The sequence below is a fragment of the Takifugu flavidus genome, chromosome 21 (assembly GCF_003711565.1).
Source record: "Takifugu flavidus isolate HTHZ2018 chromosome 21, ASM371156v2, whole genome shotgun sequence".
NCBI lineage: Eukaryota > Metazoa > Chordata > Actinopteri > Tetraodontiformes > Tetraodontidae > Takifugu > Takifugu flavidus.
In genome coordinates, this window is record NC_079540.1 from 340,675 (window position 1) to 359,143 (window position 18,469).

At 41.4% G+C, this 18,469-nt stretch overlaps 1 protein-coding gene across 1 annotated transcript; it reads left to right on the forward strand.

Annotated features, from left to right (window-relative positions):
- Positions 1 to 5,491: 5,491 nt before the first annotated feature.
- LOC130518700 (homeodomain-interacting protein kinase 2-like) lies at positions 5,492 to 9,521 on the forward strand. Its single transcript, XM_057021518.1, has 9 exons — positions 5,492 to 5,502; positions 6,242 to 6,461; positions 6,541 to 6,732; positions 6,820 to 7,001; positions 7,084 to 7,207; positions 7,310 to 7,429; positions 7,544 to 7,597; positions 7,715 to 7,851; positions 7,961 to 9,521. The coding sequence occupies exons 1-9, from the start codon at positions 5,492 to 5,494 to the stop codon at positions 8,151 to 8,153; spliced, it is 1,233 nt and encodes a 410-aa protein (XP_056877498.1). The 3' UTR covers positions 8,154 to 9,521.
- Positions 9,522 to 18,469: the final 8,948 nt, after the last annotated feature.

Genomic DNA, 18,469 nt, shown 5'->3' on the forward strand with positions numbered 1-18,469 from the left:
CAAATCCTCATAACTGGAGATCCCAATCTAAGAACATTTAATGAAGAGATGTGAATTTGTTTAGAAAATAAGACCAAAGCAAGAATGATTTGCACCATGATGTCTTGAGGACATTACATAGTATGTCTAAAAATGTATGCTTTTACTGTGTTTGTGTATTGCAATGTGCTATCATCATTAAGTAAATAATTTGTATTTTATTATTTACTTATTCATTCTCGTAGGAGTAGGTGGTACAGACGATAACATTCTCTACCTGTGCTGACGAGCATTCAGTTTACAGACATTGAGAGGGCGACATCTTCAATTACCTGGGTGTTAATCTGAACAATAAACCTGCCTGGTCCCACATCATGGCCTCTCTGGACTGGTAGGGTCAAAGCCCACTCTTCCCACCCAGGAAACTGAGGTCTTTTTGAGTGTAGGGGAAACTCCTTGGAACCTTTTACATTGTGTGGTGGCCTCAGTCATCTTTGAAAATGTTTATTTTCCAAAAAGGTGGAAATTGAGTGATATACAGTTGGGTCATTTGAGAAAAATGTAGGGAAACAAAAAGGTTCATGGGAATATTAACACAGGAAAGTTTCTAAAGAAGAAAAAAAAAAGGAAAATGTAAGAAAATGAACAGGGTAGTGGTAAAAAAAACCTCTTCAATGAAGAATGCTTTACTGAACACACTGCACGCAGACATGTGTACACCACAAAAATTTCCTTAATTTGCCAAAATTTACTGTGGCAGTGCACGATAACCTCCTTGGCTGAAGTAAAGCATTTTAAGATAACAACGATAGTCATGTCTTCAACAATGTGAACAATAGCAATTTTTACCATGTGCACTGTGTGTAGTTGGTAGTAGACGAAGTTGGAAGCATGAAAAGGTGATGCGATGGTTGCAAATGATTCGTTTCTTAGAGCTGGCTGTCAGACAGTTGTTTGAATGATCTGACACACTGAAATGTGTCCTTATAGGAGCAATTGTAGCTCAGTCTGTAGGTAGACCAATAGTAGTTCAGTGGGCTGCTGCTAGTTTCAGTCCGTAGAAACTTAGGGACCAATCTGCTGAGATCAGAATGTTCTCGGTTCAAACCCTAGAAGGTGTACCATTAGAAATTCTGGAAACTCCTACTGTTATCAGAACACCTAGGAGCACTGCGGAATTACCCTTGAGCAAGATACCAAAATGCCCAAATATCCAGAAGGCTTCTTCAGTTCTGAAAATTTTTTAGTTTCAGAACTGAAGAAGCCTTCTGGATAGAAGGCGAAACGTCTTCAAGAGAAGAAACCCAGTCCAGTTGACATAGAAAACTACCTTGGATACAATGACCTGGATGACTGAGAATCTACACAGACAAAATGCCCAAATGATTACATGGGGTGCAGGTCTTTGAAACAATAAAGGTGGTGCTGCAGGCACCTTGAAACATCTCCAGTTATGTGAAAAATGCCGACCTAACTGCTAAAAAGATCTTCAAACTTATGTTCCCATGCTCTTACACTAGAACACTGCCAAAACTAAAAGAAACTAAAACAGAACTCCTATTTTGACTCCAACGTACATATTATCTCCTTTATTGAATTTTAAGATCATAAAGCAGACAAAGTTCATTCTCTTGCAGCAAGGGGACAATCACATACACACACTGGCACAGTCTGAGAGTAGTGTGATGGGCTTTGGAATGGCCCATCCCAAGGCTGATTGTACAGCACTTTTTCTTGATGACCTGGATGAACACCCAGTCTTAGTCTTGGTGTTTATTTACTCTTCTGCCTCCTTTAGTGACGGGAATAGGTCAGTCAATCAATCAATCAATCAATCAATCAATCAATTTTTATTTATATAGCGTCTTTTACGATCAAAATTGTTTCCAAGCGCTTTACAGAATCCCAGGGCCAGACCCCAAACAAGCAACAGTGGCAAGGAAAAACTTCCCTTTAACAGGAAGAAACCTTGAGCAGGACAAGGCTCATGTAGGGGGACCCTCCTGCTGATGGCCGGCTGGGTAGAGAGAGAGGAGGAGAGGAGAGGAGAGACCATTTCCCAGTGGGGTGACAGAGGCCTGTCTGGTGATCATATTTCTGGACCCTGGCAGCCTTCGCCTATAGCAGCATAACTATGGTGCAGAAAGTGTAGTTTATTAATGGCTCTGGAGGGCGAAACTTAGCAAGCTTGAGACATGGTTCCGCAACTTGGAGTTGTATGGAGTTGCATCAGGTAGCCAGGAGAAGGTAGCTGCTGTGGAGCTGCCTAGCGTAGCTACAGCTAGCTGTCCACCGGCAGCAGCCGGCTAGCCAGGGCAGCTGGGTGACTTTTCACAGGAAGCATAGCCCAAACCAAAGGCCCACGGTGCACCACCAACTGCTTCCCGTGGCTCATTGTTTTTCCCCACTCGGCGACACACCCGCTGAGAAACCAACTCTGGTAATTGGCAACTCTGTTTTGCACGACATGAAGCCGACTCCAGCAACCATAGTTAGGTGCATTCCGGGGGCCAGAGCGGGTGACATAGAAGCCAATCTAAAGCTGCTGGCGATAAGTAAACGTAAATTCAGTAAAGTTATCATTCACGTCGGAGCAAACGACACCCGGCTTCGTCAGTCGGAGGTCACCAAAATTACTATAGAGTCAGTGTGCAATTACGCAAAAACAATGTCTTACTCTCTAGCATTCTCTGGTCCCCTCCCCAATCTGGCCAGCAATGAAATGTTTAGTCACATGTCGTTGCTTCATTGCTGGCTTTCACAGTGAAGCCCCGAAAACGAGGTGTCCGTTGTAGACAATTGGAACAGTTTTTGGGAAAAACCTGGTCTGATTAGGAGAGATGGTGTCCATCCCACACGGGATGGTGCCTCTCTCATTTCTAGTAACTTGGCTAATTTTATTAGACCCAAAGTGACCTGACAAACCAGGGTCCAGACCAGGATGCAGAGTTGTAGTCTTACACACCTCTCTGCTGCTTCCATAGAACCCTCATCCACCAACAATAATATATTTAAGGCTATAGAGGTAGTCTCTGTTCCATGGTTAAAAGTTCACCTAGCACAGAGCAGGGGAGCGGTCAATCACCATAAACTAATTAAAATTAATAGCAAACCACAAATTGGAGAAATTAACATCACAATTAAATGTGGACTACCAGCTCCCTGTCCAGGTACGGGAGGCTGACTCCATCTCTAATTTGAAGATTAGATTTAAAACCTTCCTCTTTGAAAAAGCTTATTATTAATTCTGTAGTTGCAGTTACTATCCTAGACAAACAAACTATAATAATTAGAGGGTCATCGAATTATTAGGTTAACATCTTTGTTATTCATTTTTAAAGCTGTCATTTACAATGTCTACATGAATGTTAAAGTCTCCAATAATAATGACTTTATCTGTTCTGAGGACCAAGTCAGATTAGAAGAGAACTCAGACAGGAACTCTGAATGTGGTCCAGCAGGGGGCCGATATACAACTACAAAGTGAGTTCAGATGGGTGATGCCAATGGAGCTGTGTTTGGTCTAGGATTAATTATTAACTTGGAGTGATAGATTGCTGCCACTCCCCCTCCTCGACCAGTACCACGAGGAATATGATAATTAAGATGAATAGGAGTAGATTCATTTAAGCTAACATACTCCTCCTCCTGAAGCCAGGTCTCAGTAAGACAGAATAAATCAATGTGATGATCCGCTATCAGGTCATGCACGAACAGGGATTTACACAAATTAAATCTAATATTTAACAGTCCACATCAGAATCAGAATCAGAGTACTTTATTGATCCCTTTAGGGGGTGTCCATTAGGGAAATTAGCATCTCCCCAAAGAAACGTACAGCACTGTACAAAATTACCCACCACCATTACACACCATAAAAACCAATTAAAGATAATAAAAATAGAATAAAATAAGAAATAAAATAGAATAAATTAAAAATAGAATATAAATATAAATATAAAATGTAAATAAATGAACTGAATGAATGGATGTCCCAGTATTATGTTATTGCAGTGTTGTTCCAGTCCTTCTGTTGGCCCTCCTCCCCCCCAGTGAGGAGTTGAACAGTCTGATGGCTCGGGGGATGAATGAGTTCCCCAGTCTGTTTGTTCTGAACTTGGGGAGGCGCAGCCTCTGGCTGATCAGGCTTCTCTGGCTGTGGATGACAGTGTGCAGAGGGTGGCGGACATTGTCCATGATGCTCCGCAGTTTGTCAGTAGTTCTCCTCTCTGCCACTGTCGCCAGAGGTTTCAGCTTCATCCCCACCACCGAGCTGGCCCGCCTGATCAGCTTCTCCAGCCTGGAGAGGTCCGCTTTTGTCACACTCCCCCCCAGCACACCACAGCGTAGGACAGGACGCTGGCGACCACAGACTGGTAGAACATCCAGAGGAGTTTCCTGCAGATGTTGAAGGATCTGAGTCTCCTCAGGAAGTACATCCTGCTCTGGGTCTTCTTGTACAGCTGCCTTGTGTTGCTTGTCTAGTCCAGCCTTTTTCCAGCCATTTAATTGTGCTGTTAGTTTCTTCTATTTGTGCTTTGGTATTAATTTTAATAAGTTTATGGTGATTGACTGCTCCCTTGCTCTGTGCTTGGTGAACTTTTAATCATGGAACAGAGACTACCTCTATAGAGTTAAATGTGTTATTATTGGTGGATGAGGGTTCTATGGAAACAGCAGAGAGGTGTGTAAGACTACAACTCTGCATCCTGGTCTGAACCCTGGTTTGTCAGGTCCCTTTGTTGTAATAAATTTGGCCAAGTTACTAGAAATGAGAGAGGCACCATCCCGGGTGGGATGGACACCGTCTCTCCTAATCAGACCAGGTTTTCCCAAAAAAATGTTCCAATTGTCAACAGAGGACACCTGATTTTCGGGGCACCACCGTGACAACCAGCGACGAAGCGATGACATGCGGCTAAACATTTTATCGCTGGCCAGACAATTGAGGGGACCATAGAATACCACATTGTCCAACATTGTTTTTGCATAATCACAGTCCAGCAAAGGGCATGTGCTCCTCTCTTCTCAACTTAACAATGTTGCTGCTGTCTCTCTCCTGCCACTGAGCAGCTGACTTTGAGATTTGGATTTTCTCTCCATTTTGTCATTTTCCATTGAAATCTATGGGGGAGAGGAGAGTCTACTATCACACAAACTATAGTTTTCTATTGTTAAACTTTCCAATATTTTATAAAATGACAAAGGGTGACAGAGGGGTTGTGGGTACAGGGATATCATGTCTTTGATCTTTGAACATGATAGACAGACAAAAATATAAAAAAAAAAAACAACACTTTGGTGCTTTGGTATGAAAGGACAGAGTCTAACATTGGTAATTTTTATCCAGTATTTTTGAGGATTGGGGTAATAGAGAAACTGGTCGACAATTTGACATTACATGTTTGTCAGGAGGTTTTAAGATAGAAATAACTTTGGCTGTTTCATTCTGCTTGGAAATATTCTGGTTTGTAGAGTCATAACAAACATACTACTCAGCACTACACAAAAGATGGCACACGGGTAAGTTTTGATCATTTAATTATTTGGCAAGGAAATTTACATTAGCTAAAAATAAAATGTCTGGCCTTGTAGAGATTGCAGATTTTTGACAAAATGGTGGACCTGACTGACTTTCTCTGTAATGATTTTTTTAGGGTCTGAGCATTGGACAAGTTATATTTTTATTATATACCCTTACCCATGCACAAAAAATCATGACAATGCACACACACACATGAGGTGTGGTGAAAATTTGATATTGTTGTCTGGAAATGAACATGAAATCATTTTATTTTGAGAATAGAGTGACAGCAGATATCGGCCGACAAAATTGGCAGACAAGATCTTCAAAAATGTAATCATAACCCATGTCCCCAAATCAACTGGAAGTCCCGTACATCCCTTTTATTGCTGTTCTACTGCAGCTTTATGTGTGAAGCGGCTCATAAAGTTTCTGCAACAAAACTAGAAATTATGGGTTATTTTAATGGTGTAAGGGGAGAAATAGCAGGCATCGTATATCTTTGGATACAGTTGTTAGGGTGGCTTAGTCCTTTGGTAAATGGGGCACTGTGCAGTGAGGGGAAGCTTAAGGTGATCAATGATACTGAAGACGACCTTAATAAATTTCCCGTAATGCTTGATAATTAATAATGACTCCAACTTGTCATGAGATCAGTATTTCCCTAGAATTTCTGTACTCCATTTTGATTGAAAAGGAGACTTCTCTTAATCTTTTTTCTTCTCTCTTCTAAAATAGCTACCAACATTTGTGTCCATATCCATCTGCATACGAGCACAACATAGTGGAAATTGGAAGTATACTCTATTCCAGACAAACCAATTATCTGGTGCAGTCCATTCTGGGAGAGGGTGCATTTGGCAAAGTAGTCAAATGTATAAGGTTGAGAGACAACAAGACTGTGGCAGTCAAAGTCATAAAGAAAGAAGAAGATTACTATGATTGTGTCGAGCAGGAAGTATGTAACAACAACTTTTGTTCCTATTTGCCCCTATATGTGGTTTAATTAAGGTGAACTTTGACATTTGTCTCCTTAGATTCAAGCCCTGCTAAGGCTTCAAAGACTGGATCCAGAAATATGCAACATTGTCCAGATTCACGCAGCCTTTTTTGACAGAGGATATTTCTGTTTCGTCTTTGAGTACCTGGACAAAAGTCTCTTTGACTTCATGGAGGAGAACGATTTTCGTCCTCTGCCTCTAAACGCAATCAGATTTATTGTCCAACAGGTATGTCTCGCTGCACTTCCTTTTTCATTAATAGTCCTTTGATCTAATGTTGAAAAAGTATTATGAAAGTGTTTTATTTTCTTTAAGCTTGCAATTGCACTTCAGTCTCTGAGGAGCGTGGGACTGACACACTGTGACATAAAGCTAGACAATATTATGTTAGTGGACCATGAAAAGCAGCCTTTCAGAGTCAAGCTTATCGACTTTGGCCTTGCTGGGGTTGCATCCTCTATACCACAGGGCTCAGTTATACAGGCCCTCTGTTTCAGGTAATTATTTTTACAAATCTTTAAAATCATGGAAATCTATAAACAACCAACTGTAAAAAGCAAATTAACACCCTTTTATAAGGTCTCCAGAGGTCCTTTTGGGTCTTCCGTTGACAGAGGCTGTGGACATTTGGTCTTTGGGCTGTGTGGTTGGAAAGTTACACCTTGGGAATCGGCTGTTTGATGGGTACAATGAGTATGACGTGGTAAGTATATTTGTAGTATTTGTAGTTTACTTTACTTACTTGAACTTTTCTGCAACAAACTTTTTGGTGAATATTGTGATGTGGTGTTTTCTTTACCCACAGATGAGGAGCATTGTGGAGCTACTAGGTCAACCTCCAAATCGAATGCTGGATGCAGGGAAAAAAACGAAGCAATACTTTAAGAAAAGCATGTTTGCATGGAATCAATCATGGAAACTAAAGGTATCTGTGGTAGTTTGTCCAAGATATTTCTTAGGGACTCAAATTTTTTTCCCAAATTAATAGGTAGGAATGTTTCTTTTGTTGTCCTTAACTCATTTTCCGTTATCTGTTTAGACAGGCAGAAGAGCAGGACATAATTTTCTGGATTCTCTGGATGACATTTTATGCGTATGTTTTTCCAGTTTTCATTCGTTATTCACATCCATGTAACAACACTTTCTCTATAGCATAAAGAATATATTTACAGGGTAATTAGCTACTTTAAATCAGTTTTTATTGTTCCAGGCCTTCCCTACTAAAGGCAGTGAAAATTCAGAACTTGGTCTTTTTGTGAACATGTTAAAGAAAATGCTTGACGTAGATCCTGCTACACGCATTACTCCAGCTCAACTGCTGCAACATGGTTTTCTGACAAACACTGAGTAAGTCTCCAAAAAGATCATTCATTTCAGTCCTAAACCCCTTGATTTATCCATTTGAAAAAATTGCAGAATCTCAGATAATTCAAGTCAAGTATTTGTTGTCTTGAAGGGTGGGGACTACCTCTGAAGAGCTAGAGGTTACTGCCAGCCAGGAAACTGGACAGACGTTGCAGTCGCAGTGTGAAACCCCCCAGAAGAACCAAGAGAGCCAATTAAAAACAGGGCAGAAAAGAAAGCATGAGTCTAAAAATGATGATCCAACTTGTCACGACTCCAAGCGGCCTAAAATTCAGTCAAGGTGACACCAAGAAAGGACACAGAAATAAATGCTGTGAACTCCACTATTCAGAGGAAGTTGCCTGATGGGAAGGATGGTGGGCCTCATTGCTCCACCTCGATGGCCGTGCCCAGGTTCAGCCAAAAAACTTTGAAAAGAAGAAGGAAATATGCAGGCAGTAAAGGAGAGAAAAAGTAACAGACTCTATGAAAACACATATGTTTGGGGTACAGTCCCATCTGGTCTTTCAATCACATATTCACCCTGAATTACAATAAAGGAAGCTGATTTCATTATTTTAAACATTAGTTTCTGTTATTTTCAAGACCATAAAGTGTTTACAGAAAAACAACAAATTGGTGCATTCAAATTACCGTATTTTCTGGACTATATGTCGCTCCGGAGTTTAAGTCGCACTAGCCAAAAAAATGCATAATAAAGAAGAAAAATAGATATATAAGTCGCACTGGACTATAAGTCGCATTTTGGGGGGAAAATTAATTTGATAAAATCCGAGACCAAGAACATACGTTTCATCTTGAAAGGCAATTAGCATGGATTAGCAATAGGGTTACGGTATGCTAACGTAACAAATTCAGCTACATGGCCCACAACGAACTGAGTATGTGTGTGCTTTGTTAACGTAACATATTAACAGTTATTCAGATAATTATAGCATAAAGAACATCCGAGCAAGTTTACCAAACAATCAAGTCTAACTCCATAGACGAAGCACCGCTTCTTCTGCGTCGTTCCTCAGGTACACACGCCTAGAGCGTCTCTTGTGGTTGTCAGTGTGAAAATAACGAACATGTGAAATTCTGTAATAATGTATTTATTTAAGTCGCTCCGGAGTACAAGTCGCACCCCCTGACAAACTATGAAAAAAAGTGCAACTTATAGTCCAGAAATACGGTAATATAATTATTATTTGGGAACTTATTCCCTTTTTTGTTGTGCCTGAGGAAAAGTTGACCGATTTTTACTCTGTCCCATTTACTCTGCCTATTGTTGCGCACAAAATTGGATTAACAATATTTAAAATGTTTTTTCAAATATTTTATTCTTCGAAGATAAAAACATTGCAAAAATAACATAATTTAAGAGGCAAAAAAAATTTTATCCCAACTTTCTGGGCAATAGTGATATAAAGCTGATGTATAAGTAGTTTGTATACAGTTGCTAAAACAGACAGGAAACAGCTAATAAATGCTTGAGATATGTTTCATAAAGATACACAACTTGTACTTGTATTCAACTATTTTTAATTAATCCTGCACAATCATCAACACAATCATCCTTAGCAGATGTATGTGTTGCTCTCACCAGTGTTTTCAGTATAAATCACCACAGTAATTATACAGAAAATAATCAGCCACCTTCTCTCAGTGTTTTTCTCTCAGGTGATCATGTTTCTGGACCCCGGCAGCCTCGGCCTTGAGTAGCATAACTAAGATGTTAACCGAATAATTAGACAACCCCCTAAGTATGATAATTTGTCTGTCTAGGATAGTAACTACAACTCCAGAATTATTGACACTAAGCTTTTTCAAAGAGGTGGGTTTTAAGTCTGATCTTAAAAGTAGCGATGGAGTCAGCCTCCCGTACCTGGACAGGAAGCTGGTTCCATAGCAGGGGGGCCTGGTAGCTAAATGCTCGGCCCCCCATTCTACCTCTAGAGACTCTAGGGACCACAAGTAGACCAGCATTCTGAGAGCGGAGCAGTCTGTTGGGATGATAAGGTGTTACTAGCTCCTCCAGGTAGGATGGAGCTAGGCCTCTGAGGACCTTGTAGGCCAGAAGAAGAATTTTAAAATTTATTCTAAATGAGATGTTATTTCTGACCTACTGACCTCCGACGCTATATAAATAAAGATTGATTGGTTGGTTGGCTGGTTGGTTGGTTGGTTGGTTGGTTGGCTGGCTGGCTGGTTGGCTGGTTGGCTGGTTGGTTGGCTGGTTGGCTGGTTGGCTGGTTGGTTGGTTGGTTGGTTGGTTGGTTGAACCACGCACCTCATTGTTCACCTAACTGCACTGTCACCAGTTCCACAACCAAGCCCAACTCCCCCTGTAGCAATACCCCTGATCCTTAAGTTAGAGCACGTAGACCTTATGACAGCGCTCATGAGAGTTGTGGATCTTTCTTGTTCGTCACTGTTTTGTACTCCTGCAACTTTGTCACAAAGGAAACGAAGATCGATATCGTTATCAGCCACTTGATGGGAGGGGCCCCAGATGCACAGCACTACACAGTGGGAACAACATCCTGTGTCTCATTCCAGGTGCTTGCTGCAGAATAAAGTCTTAAAGTGTTTGTGGTGATTGAAAAATGTGTGATTATTGTGTATGAAACCCCATAAATTACATTACATCTGTCCTTAAATCACTGCACTGGCTGCCATTGTGTCAAAGAATTTACTTCAAAATCCCGCTACTTGTCTAGAAAGCACTAATGGTATTGGGCCTAAATACATTCCAGATTTACTTGTACAATTTGAAAGATCCAGACCACTCATGTTGTCAGGAAGAGGTTTACTTGACTGTGGTTCAAAGAGTCACAAACAAAGTAAAGCAGCTTTCAGTTACTTTACAGCTTTTCCACCAAACCCTAAATACTGGCTGGGTAACATGAATATGGGTTAAAACAGATTAACAAGGGTTCAAACAGGTAAGGCAGAATGAGTGACCAGTCCATCACCATAAGAGGGCAGTGTTGCACAGTTAGAGTCGCTCCAGTAAACAGCTGTAAAAAGAGTAAACCCCTGACAACGATTTATTTGACATTTAATTGAATTTAATTACAAATATTTGTAAAATGTGTACATTCACGAATTACTAACTATACATTGATCTGGGCAGGTAGTCACCATTGATCTTTGTGGTTTGATTAAGTTACTACAAATTTTCTTAAAACATTTTTAAATATTGCATTTAATTATATTATAAGGTCAGTCAGTCTTTCTGTCTGTCTGTCTCTCTGTCTGGCCTGCTCTCTCTCTCTCTGCTGGGGAACAAACAAACTTGTTCACACAGGTAGGAAATTCCCTGTCTCCCCAAAGTACAAAGTCCAGTAGAACAGCCATGTATTAGCCTGCACGTGCTTTTTCATAGAAACCCAGGAAAGGCAAGGACAAGGCGAGGACTGTGTCAACACACTCTCAGATAGGCTGCTCCTTTACTAAAAACACTCAAGTCTTCTGTTTGAGAAGAATTTGGAACCATATCTGTGAATGATATACTGGTGAGGAGGGATATGCGCACGCGCGCACACACACACACACACAGTGTAAAGTGATGGGGCTGCTGTTTCCCCAAAAAGGAACATTAGTTTGTCGGGAAATCTTGAACTTCAACCAATGTTTGCAAAGCAACAACATAAACATAAATCTATTTACACCACTCCCACTACTCCCATTACATTCTCAATACTCAGTCATCAACTGCTTTTTCCCCAGCCTTCCTGTTTGGACAGCTTGCTTAAACAACAAAATAAATACATTTGCTGGTCTTTATATCCGCTCCTCATAGAATTGATGGGTCCCAGTATAACATGAGGAACATGAGGAATTTCAGTCAGTCCTTGAAGGAAGCAGGACTATACCTTCACCTGGTGCAGACCTCAGGTGCAATGGAGTGGCAGGGCAACTGGTGGGTTTAGGTATTCTTTCTACCTTTTCCCACTGAAGATTTGTCCTCTCCCAATAAATACTGGGTTTGCTGTTTTTCTCCACATACTTGCTGAGTTGCTCCTCAGCAAGTATGCTTTTATCTCCAGAGACCCTGCTCACATACATTACATTCTGTTTTTACCATAATCCCTAATCCAGATCAGTCCTTGCCTCCTTTTTGTATCTGTGCCTGTATGAACTTCATACTGATACAATCTTTAAGAGAGCATAGTATAACCCTAATAGTTCATATAGATTTAATTTTAATTTTTCCACAATATTTGAATTGAAATACTCTGAACAGACTGAAAGAAAGAAGGGGATGTTGTATTTGAGAGCATCAGTCCTCCATTGTCTGAATGAAACTGGTCACGTTCTGTCATAGAAAGATGCTTAGAGTAGGCCCAGAGGCTGAAATACACCCTGGATGAGTTGCCAGTCCATCACTGGACCGTCTATTCTCATGCCAGCATCAGCTACCACAAAAGAAAGACGTGAAGTTGTCAGAGTTCCAAGGTCATATTGATTTGGCTCATTAAGGCTCCATATGTGTTCTGACTGTTAGACAGAGTGCATTATTGAAAGAAAGTTGATTCATCTTTAAATAGTTTTCTGGGGGAGTTATTGTTTTCACTGCAGACCGCCCATGAAATCCAAAGGTCAATCCACACGAATTACCAGGAAGATGAGAGTGCTGTTTGTTTCAGAATAACTGTAAAACTCAGTGAAGCTGCATATTTCTGAAGAACCAGTATGTAATTACGGTGCCGTGAAAGGAAACCATCCGGTTACTCCATAAATTCCTGTGTGTGTGTGTGTGTGTGGGCGGGGGGGGGGGAACTGCTTGAATCACATCAGACCAAGTCGGGCAGAGCTTATGCCGCTTTCACTGGTGGGTGTTTTACCTGGAAAGTGGAGCCCATTTACATGCTGCTGGCTCAGTTGGTTCAAATAAATATAATCTGGGTGGAGATTTAGAGGAAGCAGTGATGAGTACGGGTGTGTGTGAGGACAGAATCACAGGATGGTGTGTGATTATTACTCCTTGCTGCTGCTGCTGCTGCAACCCTGGAGTCCTGAGTGTGTTACTGCCCTGGATCAGGCCACAGCAGCAGAGTCCTTGAGCGTGACCGCCATGCCTACCTCTGTCATTGTTATTGTCAGGCTGGTGCTAGAACAGCCTTTTTGTTACCCAGGAAGTGGGTGAGAAAAGCAGGGACTCTCCACGATGACCGGGCAAGTGTGTGTGTGTGTGTGTGTGTGTGTGTGTGTGTGTGTGTGCGTGGGGGGGCAAAACAAGAAGAACAGATAAACTGGTATTCTCTAATCTGGTTTCATTTTCACATTTCAAGGACAACCGAGTGTTTCAGAAAGCAAAATCAGATAAGGAAAATCATTTTTCGGGGGGAAGTTGCTTGTTTTTGCACTCACAGCTTTTACATGATAGTTTTGATAGGGAAATTAAAATCTAATTTTAGGAGACTGTGTATCACAATAAAAAGGTACAACTTTCTTATAATATTTAGGCTGTTTTAGGATTGATTTCTATTTTGCTAAAAATATAAGAGATGGACCTAACTTTTAAAAAAACATGGATTAAATCCTCTAAAATGTATTAATTTGTAATTAACCCACAATCAATCTTTAGACAGACAACAATTCATTTGACAAAATGTCAATGTTGATTTTGTCAAATGTCAATGTAGGTTTGAGTACTTCTTTCTTAATATTACTGGGTGTAATAATTTTATTTTTTTGGACACAGAATTTAACTAACCATATTTTTTTTTTCCACCACAGTTATTTTGTTTCCAGCTGCTGCAGCGAACTTTATCGCAAGTTAAAAAAGTTTCAACCTCTATCTCCAAAGTCGGCCTTGTGCTTTGGCTGCTTGTCCTTGGTCTGAGATTCGATTCGACCGACTTCCGAAGGATTTCCCACGTCAGCCTGCCGCCACACATGTGCGACATCTGCGTCTACCCTCCAGTCAGTTGCTGACTTCACGTGATGCAATGACTGCGGTTGTTGTGGCGTGGGCATATCCTCCAACCCTGGAAAGTCCTCACTGACCACTTTATGTTGTGACGACTGTGAAACGACATAGGAAGCATGAGTTTCAGTTCACTTTATCGCCTATCTGATAGTTAGACTGTTTTGAGTATCACAATATTGTAAGATTGAGCGAGACATCTGCACTAAGACACCACAACAAAGCTCATATAGGTCAGGTAGTGTTTCCTTTGATGTGTCAGTAGCATGTCTCCTGTTCCATTCCACTGAATTAGGTTTCTAATAAGACATGGCTCTTCAGTCATCTCTTAATTAGAAACAACTTCATTTATTTTAAAGCTAAAATCTAAACCAATCAAATTGGTCTGACCTCTTCTGCGTTCAGATCCTCAAATGGTGGGAGACTTAAGCGCTGGTTTTTGCTTGCATGTGAATGCACCGCACCACAAGACCAGCGATGCTCATTGGAAATGTCAGCTTCAACTTGGTCACAACCACAGGGTTTCCTCAGGCCTGTCACAGTGGACAGATGTCTTTTCTGAAATTCCAGTGTACACCAGCCTCCAACTGTAAACCAGGACCTTGTGCCTCGTGCGTGGGCTGAATCAAGTGCTGAAGTGTTTAAATTCTTTAGGACAGTGAAAGACAGAGGCGGAAGCTGGCCAGCAGCATGACTGTGAGGTTTATAGGTGCCGTGGTCTCAACACTTGTGAAAACAGTGGAAAGGGAAGGTGGGGGATTTTTCTTTCTGAGATGCAGTCTCACTTTCATTAAGGAATAAGTCACACTACATGTGCTTTTCCTCACAAAATCATCCAACATACACTTTAATTTAAACAATTTCCTCCTTTCACCCTACTTTTGCCATCAAATCAAATCAAATGAAATCAATCTTTATTTATAAAGCATCTTATACAATCAAAATTGTTTCAAGGCGCTTTCCAGAATCCCAGGGCCTAACCCCAGACAAGCAACAGTGGCAAGGAAAATCTCCCCTTTAACAGGAAGAAACCTTGAGCAGGACCAGGCTCATGTAGGGGGACCCTCCTGCTGATGGCCGGCTGGGTAGAGAGAGAGGAGAAGGGGGAGGAAAGGTAGAGGATAGAATAGGTAGGAGAGGAGAGGAGAGGAGAGGAGAGGAGAGGAGAGGAGAGGAGAGGAGAGGAGAGGAGAGGAGGAGAGGAGAGGAGAGGAGAGGAGAGGAGAGGAGAGGAGAGGAGAGGAGAGGAGAGGAGAGGCACAGAACACAGAAACACACACAAAAATACACTATACAACGGGTCAGTGGGGCTTGAGGTCATCATGCAGCTCCGAAAGGCGGCGATACCTGTAAATAAACAGGGGGGGGGGGGGGGGGGGAGAAGCAGAAAAACTACACAGGAATCATCATAACTAGTCTGCTTGATGAGGAGGAGGAAAGGAGAGGAAAGGAGAGGAGAGGAAACCATGACCCAGTGGGGTGACAGAGGCCTGTCAGGTGATCATGTTTCTGGACCCCGGCAGCCTTGGCCTATAACAGCATAGCTAGAATGTGACCTAATGATTAGACGACCCCCTAAGTATGATAATTTTTCTATCTATGATAGTAACTGGAACTACAAAATTAACAACAATAAGCTTTTTCAAAGAGGTAGGTTTTAAGTCTGATCTTAAAACTAGCAATGGAGTCAGCCTCCCGTACCTGGACAGGGAGCTGGTTCTATAGCAGGGGGGCCTGGTAGCTAAATACTCGGGCCCCCATTCTACTCCTAGAAACTCTGGGAACCACAAGTAGATCAGCATTCTGAGAGCGGAGCGGTCTATTGGGCTGGTAAGGTATCACTAGCTCCTCCAGGTAGGATGGAACTAGGCCTCTGAGGACCTTGTAGGTCAAAAGAAGGGTTTTAAAAATTATTCTAAATTTAACGGGCAGCCAATGAAGCGACGCCAGTACAGGAGTCATGTGATCTCTTTTGTCAATACCTGTCAGAACTCTGGCTGCAGCATTTTGGATCAGCTGGAGGCTTCTTAAAGAGTTGTTTGGACACCCTGATAATAAAGAATTACAATATTCCAGCCTGGAAGTAACAAAAGCATGAATTAACTTTTCAGCATCATGCCGCGTCAGTAGCTTCCTGATCTTTGTGATGTTCCTCAAGTGAAAAAAGGCACTTCTAGAGACTAATTTAATGTGTGAGTTGAAGGAGAGATTTTGATCAAAAGTTGCTCCTAGATTCCTCACAGAGAGACTAGATGTTAATGAGATACCATCTAGAGTGATCATGTGATGTAATCTATCCCTGAGAGGTTCAGGACCAAACACCATGACCTCAGTTTTTCCTGAGTTAAGGAGGAGGAAATTTGAAGACATCCAGGACTTTATGTCTTTAAGACAGGTCTGAAGCTTCACTAACTTCTCTGTCTCCTCTGGTTTCATGGATAAATAAAGCTGAGTGTCATCAACATAACAATGAAAATTTATCCCATGCTGCCGAATAATGTTCCCTAAGGGAAGCATGTCCAAGGTGAAGAGGATTGGTCCAAGTACAGAACCTTGAGGAACCCCATGGCTAACCTTACTGTATGAAGAGGGAACACCATGGACATGAGCAAACTGGTATCTATCAGATAAATATGATCTAAACCAGTCTAGTGCTGTCCCTTTAATGCCAATCACATGTTCCAGTCTCTGTAACAGGATGCTGTGATCAACTGTATCAAAAGCAGCACTGAGGTCCAGCAGAACCAGCATAGAGACCAGTCCATGATCTGAAGCTATGAGAAGATCATTAGTAACTTTAAGAAGTGCCATTTCTGTGCTTTGATGAGCTCTAAAGCCTGACTGAAACATCTCAAACAGGCTGTTCCTCTGCAGGTGCTCACCACAACTAGAGTCACCACAACCTTCTCAAGAACTTTAGAGATAAAAGGAAGGTTGGATATCGGCCTATAATTTGTTAATACGTCAGGACCCAGTGATGTTTTTTTAAGCAACGGCTTGATCACTGCCACCTTGTAGGACCGGGGTACATAACCTGTCACTAAAGAACCATTGATCTGGTCCAGGATAGAACTGCCTATCAATGGTAAAACATCCTTCAACAGGTGTGTTGGGATGGGATCTAAAAGACACGTGGTGGTCTTGGATTTCTGAATTAGCGAAGACGCCTCAGAAAAATATATAGGGCTGAAGGAGTGTAAGGGCTCGTTGGAGAACCTGTATGTTCCCACAGTCAGCACATCTGGTGATGGTCCAGTTGTTGGGATGGCCTGGTTAGCTTTCTCTCTGATAGCTAGAACTTTATCAGTGAAGAAGCTCATGAAGTCTTCACCACTAAGGGAAGAAGGGATACGTGGATCTAAAACACTGTGACTCTTGGTTAATTTGGCCACAGTGCTGAAAAGAAACCTGGGGTTGCTCTTATTTTCCTCAATTAAAGAAAAAAAATAAGCTGTTCTAGCCTTACGGAGGGCCTTTTTGTAAACTAATAGACAGTCTTTCCAGGCTACATGATAGCTGTCTATTTTACAAGAATTTTATTATTTATTTTACATCCAATTTCATATGTCACACACTTTGGCTGATTCATTTTCTCTCATTTCTGTGCATTTCTGAAGACAAATGCTGAAGGTAAACATATATTATTTATGAAGCACAGATGCACATGAATCCCTCGCCAGGAGAAAAAAATAGCACAGCACATTAAATAAGGCGCTTTGTCATACTGAAATGAGAACAGCAACTACAAAGATTCTACCGATTGCTTGTCCATAACCGGCACTGTGAAAGAAAAATCATCGATAAAAGTGATGCAAGCGTCTATTAGTCTGCACTTTTTGCCACTAATTCATATCTTAGATGCAAATCCACAAGTACACTCAACAGTAAATTGCACAGCGGCTGAGTGCCATTGATTTGTTCCAAGCTTTGAACATGTTGGGAATTTATATTTAGATAACGATCAGCCTCAAAGTCATCTATTTCTGGAGGGAACTGTGGAGACTGCATCGTTTAATGCGTTCCTAATGCCAATGCAGATCAATGCTGGGTGATGAGGTGCTGTAGCCAGATGTTTTTGATAAACGTGTCAAGTTCAGGATGACCGAAAGGTGAGTGGAAAAAAACACATTCATGACTGTGATTGTTGTGTTATTAAGCAAAATGTTGTTTTTTTTAAGGAAAAGGCATCATTTCAGCTTAAATATCTGCAGGCGTGCGCACAATGCACCATTATATCAGAATAGGAACATCTCTTTGTGCATTCTTGTCATAGAACCAGGATGTAGTCAGCACAACAACTCACTTCTTCCTATTTGTGACATTTCAAGTAGCGAAGTGTCAGCAGTACAAACACAGCAGCCTCGAACATGGGGTTTTTAAACAAATGTCTAACTTTCTGCTGCACAATTTAGGAGGAACTCCTGCACCATAGTGTAAATATCAAACGCACACAAAGAGGAACACAGGAAGGTCTCTGGATGATTTTTGGTTCAATGTGGAACCGTGATTGAAAGGTGTCTGTCTGGGGTAGAATCTGAGTAATAGCAGTACTCACAGGTCATGTAGTGTTGTGCACACATGTCGTCACTCCATAAGTGTAGGCTGCTAATTAAGGGAAAATAAGGTATTGACATTACACGAGAGGGGATTTCAGGTTGATGTGTTTGCTATAGCACAGCCCCG

What these genes read in the sequence shown, in the direction of transcription:
- LOC130518700 (XM_057021518.1), top strand. An exon ending in TCAGATTTATTGTCCAACAG is followed by an intron (nt 6,733 to 6,819) that starts GTATGTCTCGCT and finishes ATTTTCTTTAAG; the next exon opens with CTTGCAATTGCACTTCAGTC. An exon ending in GGTACAATGAGTATGACGTG is followed by an intron (nt 7,208 to 7,309) that starts GTAAGTATATTT and finishes CTTTACCCACAG; the next exon opens with ATGAGGAGCATTGTGGAGCT.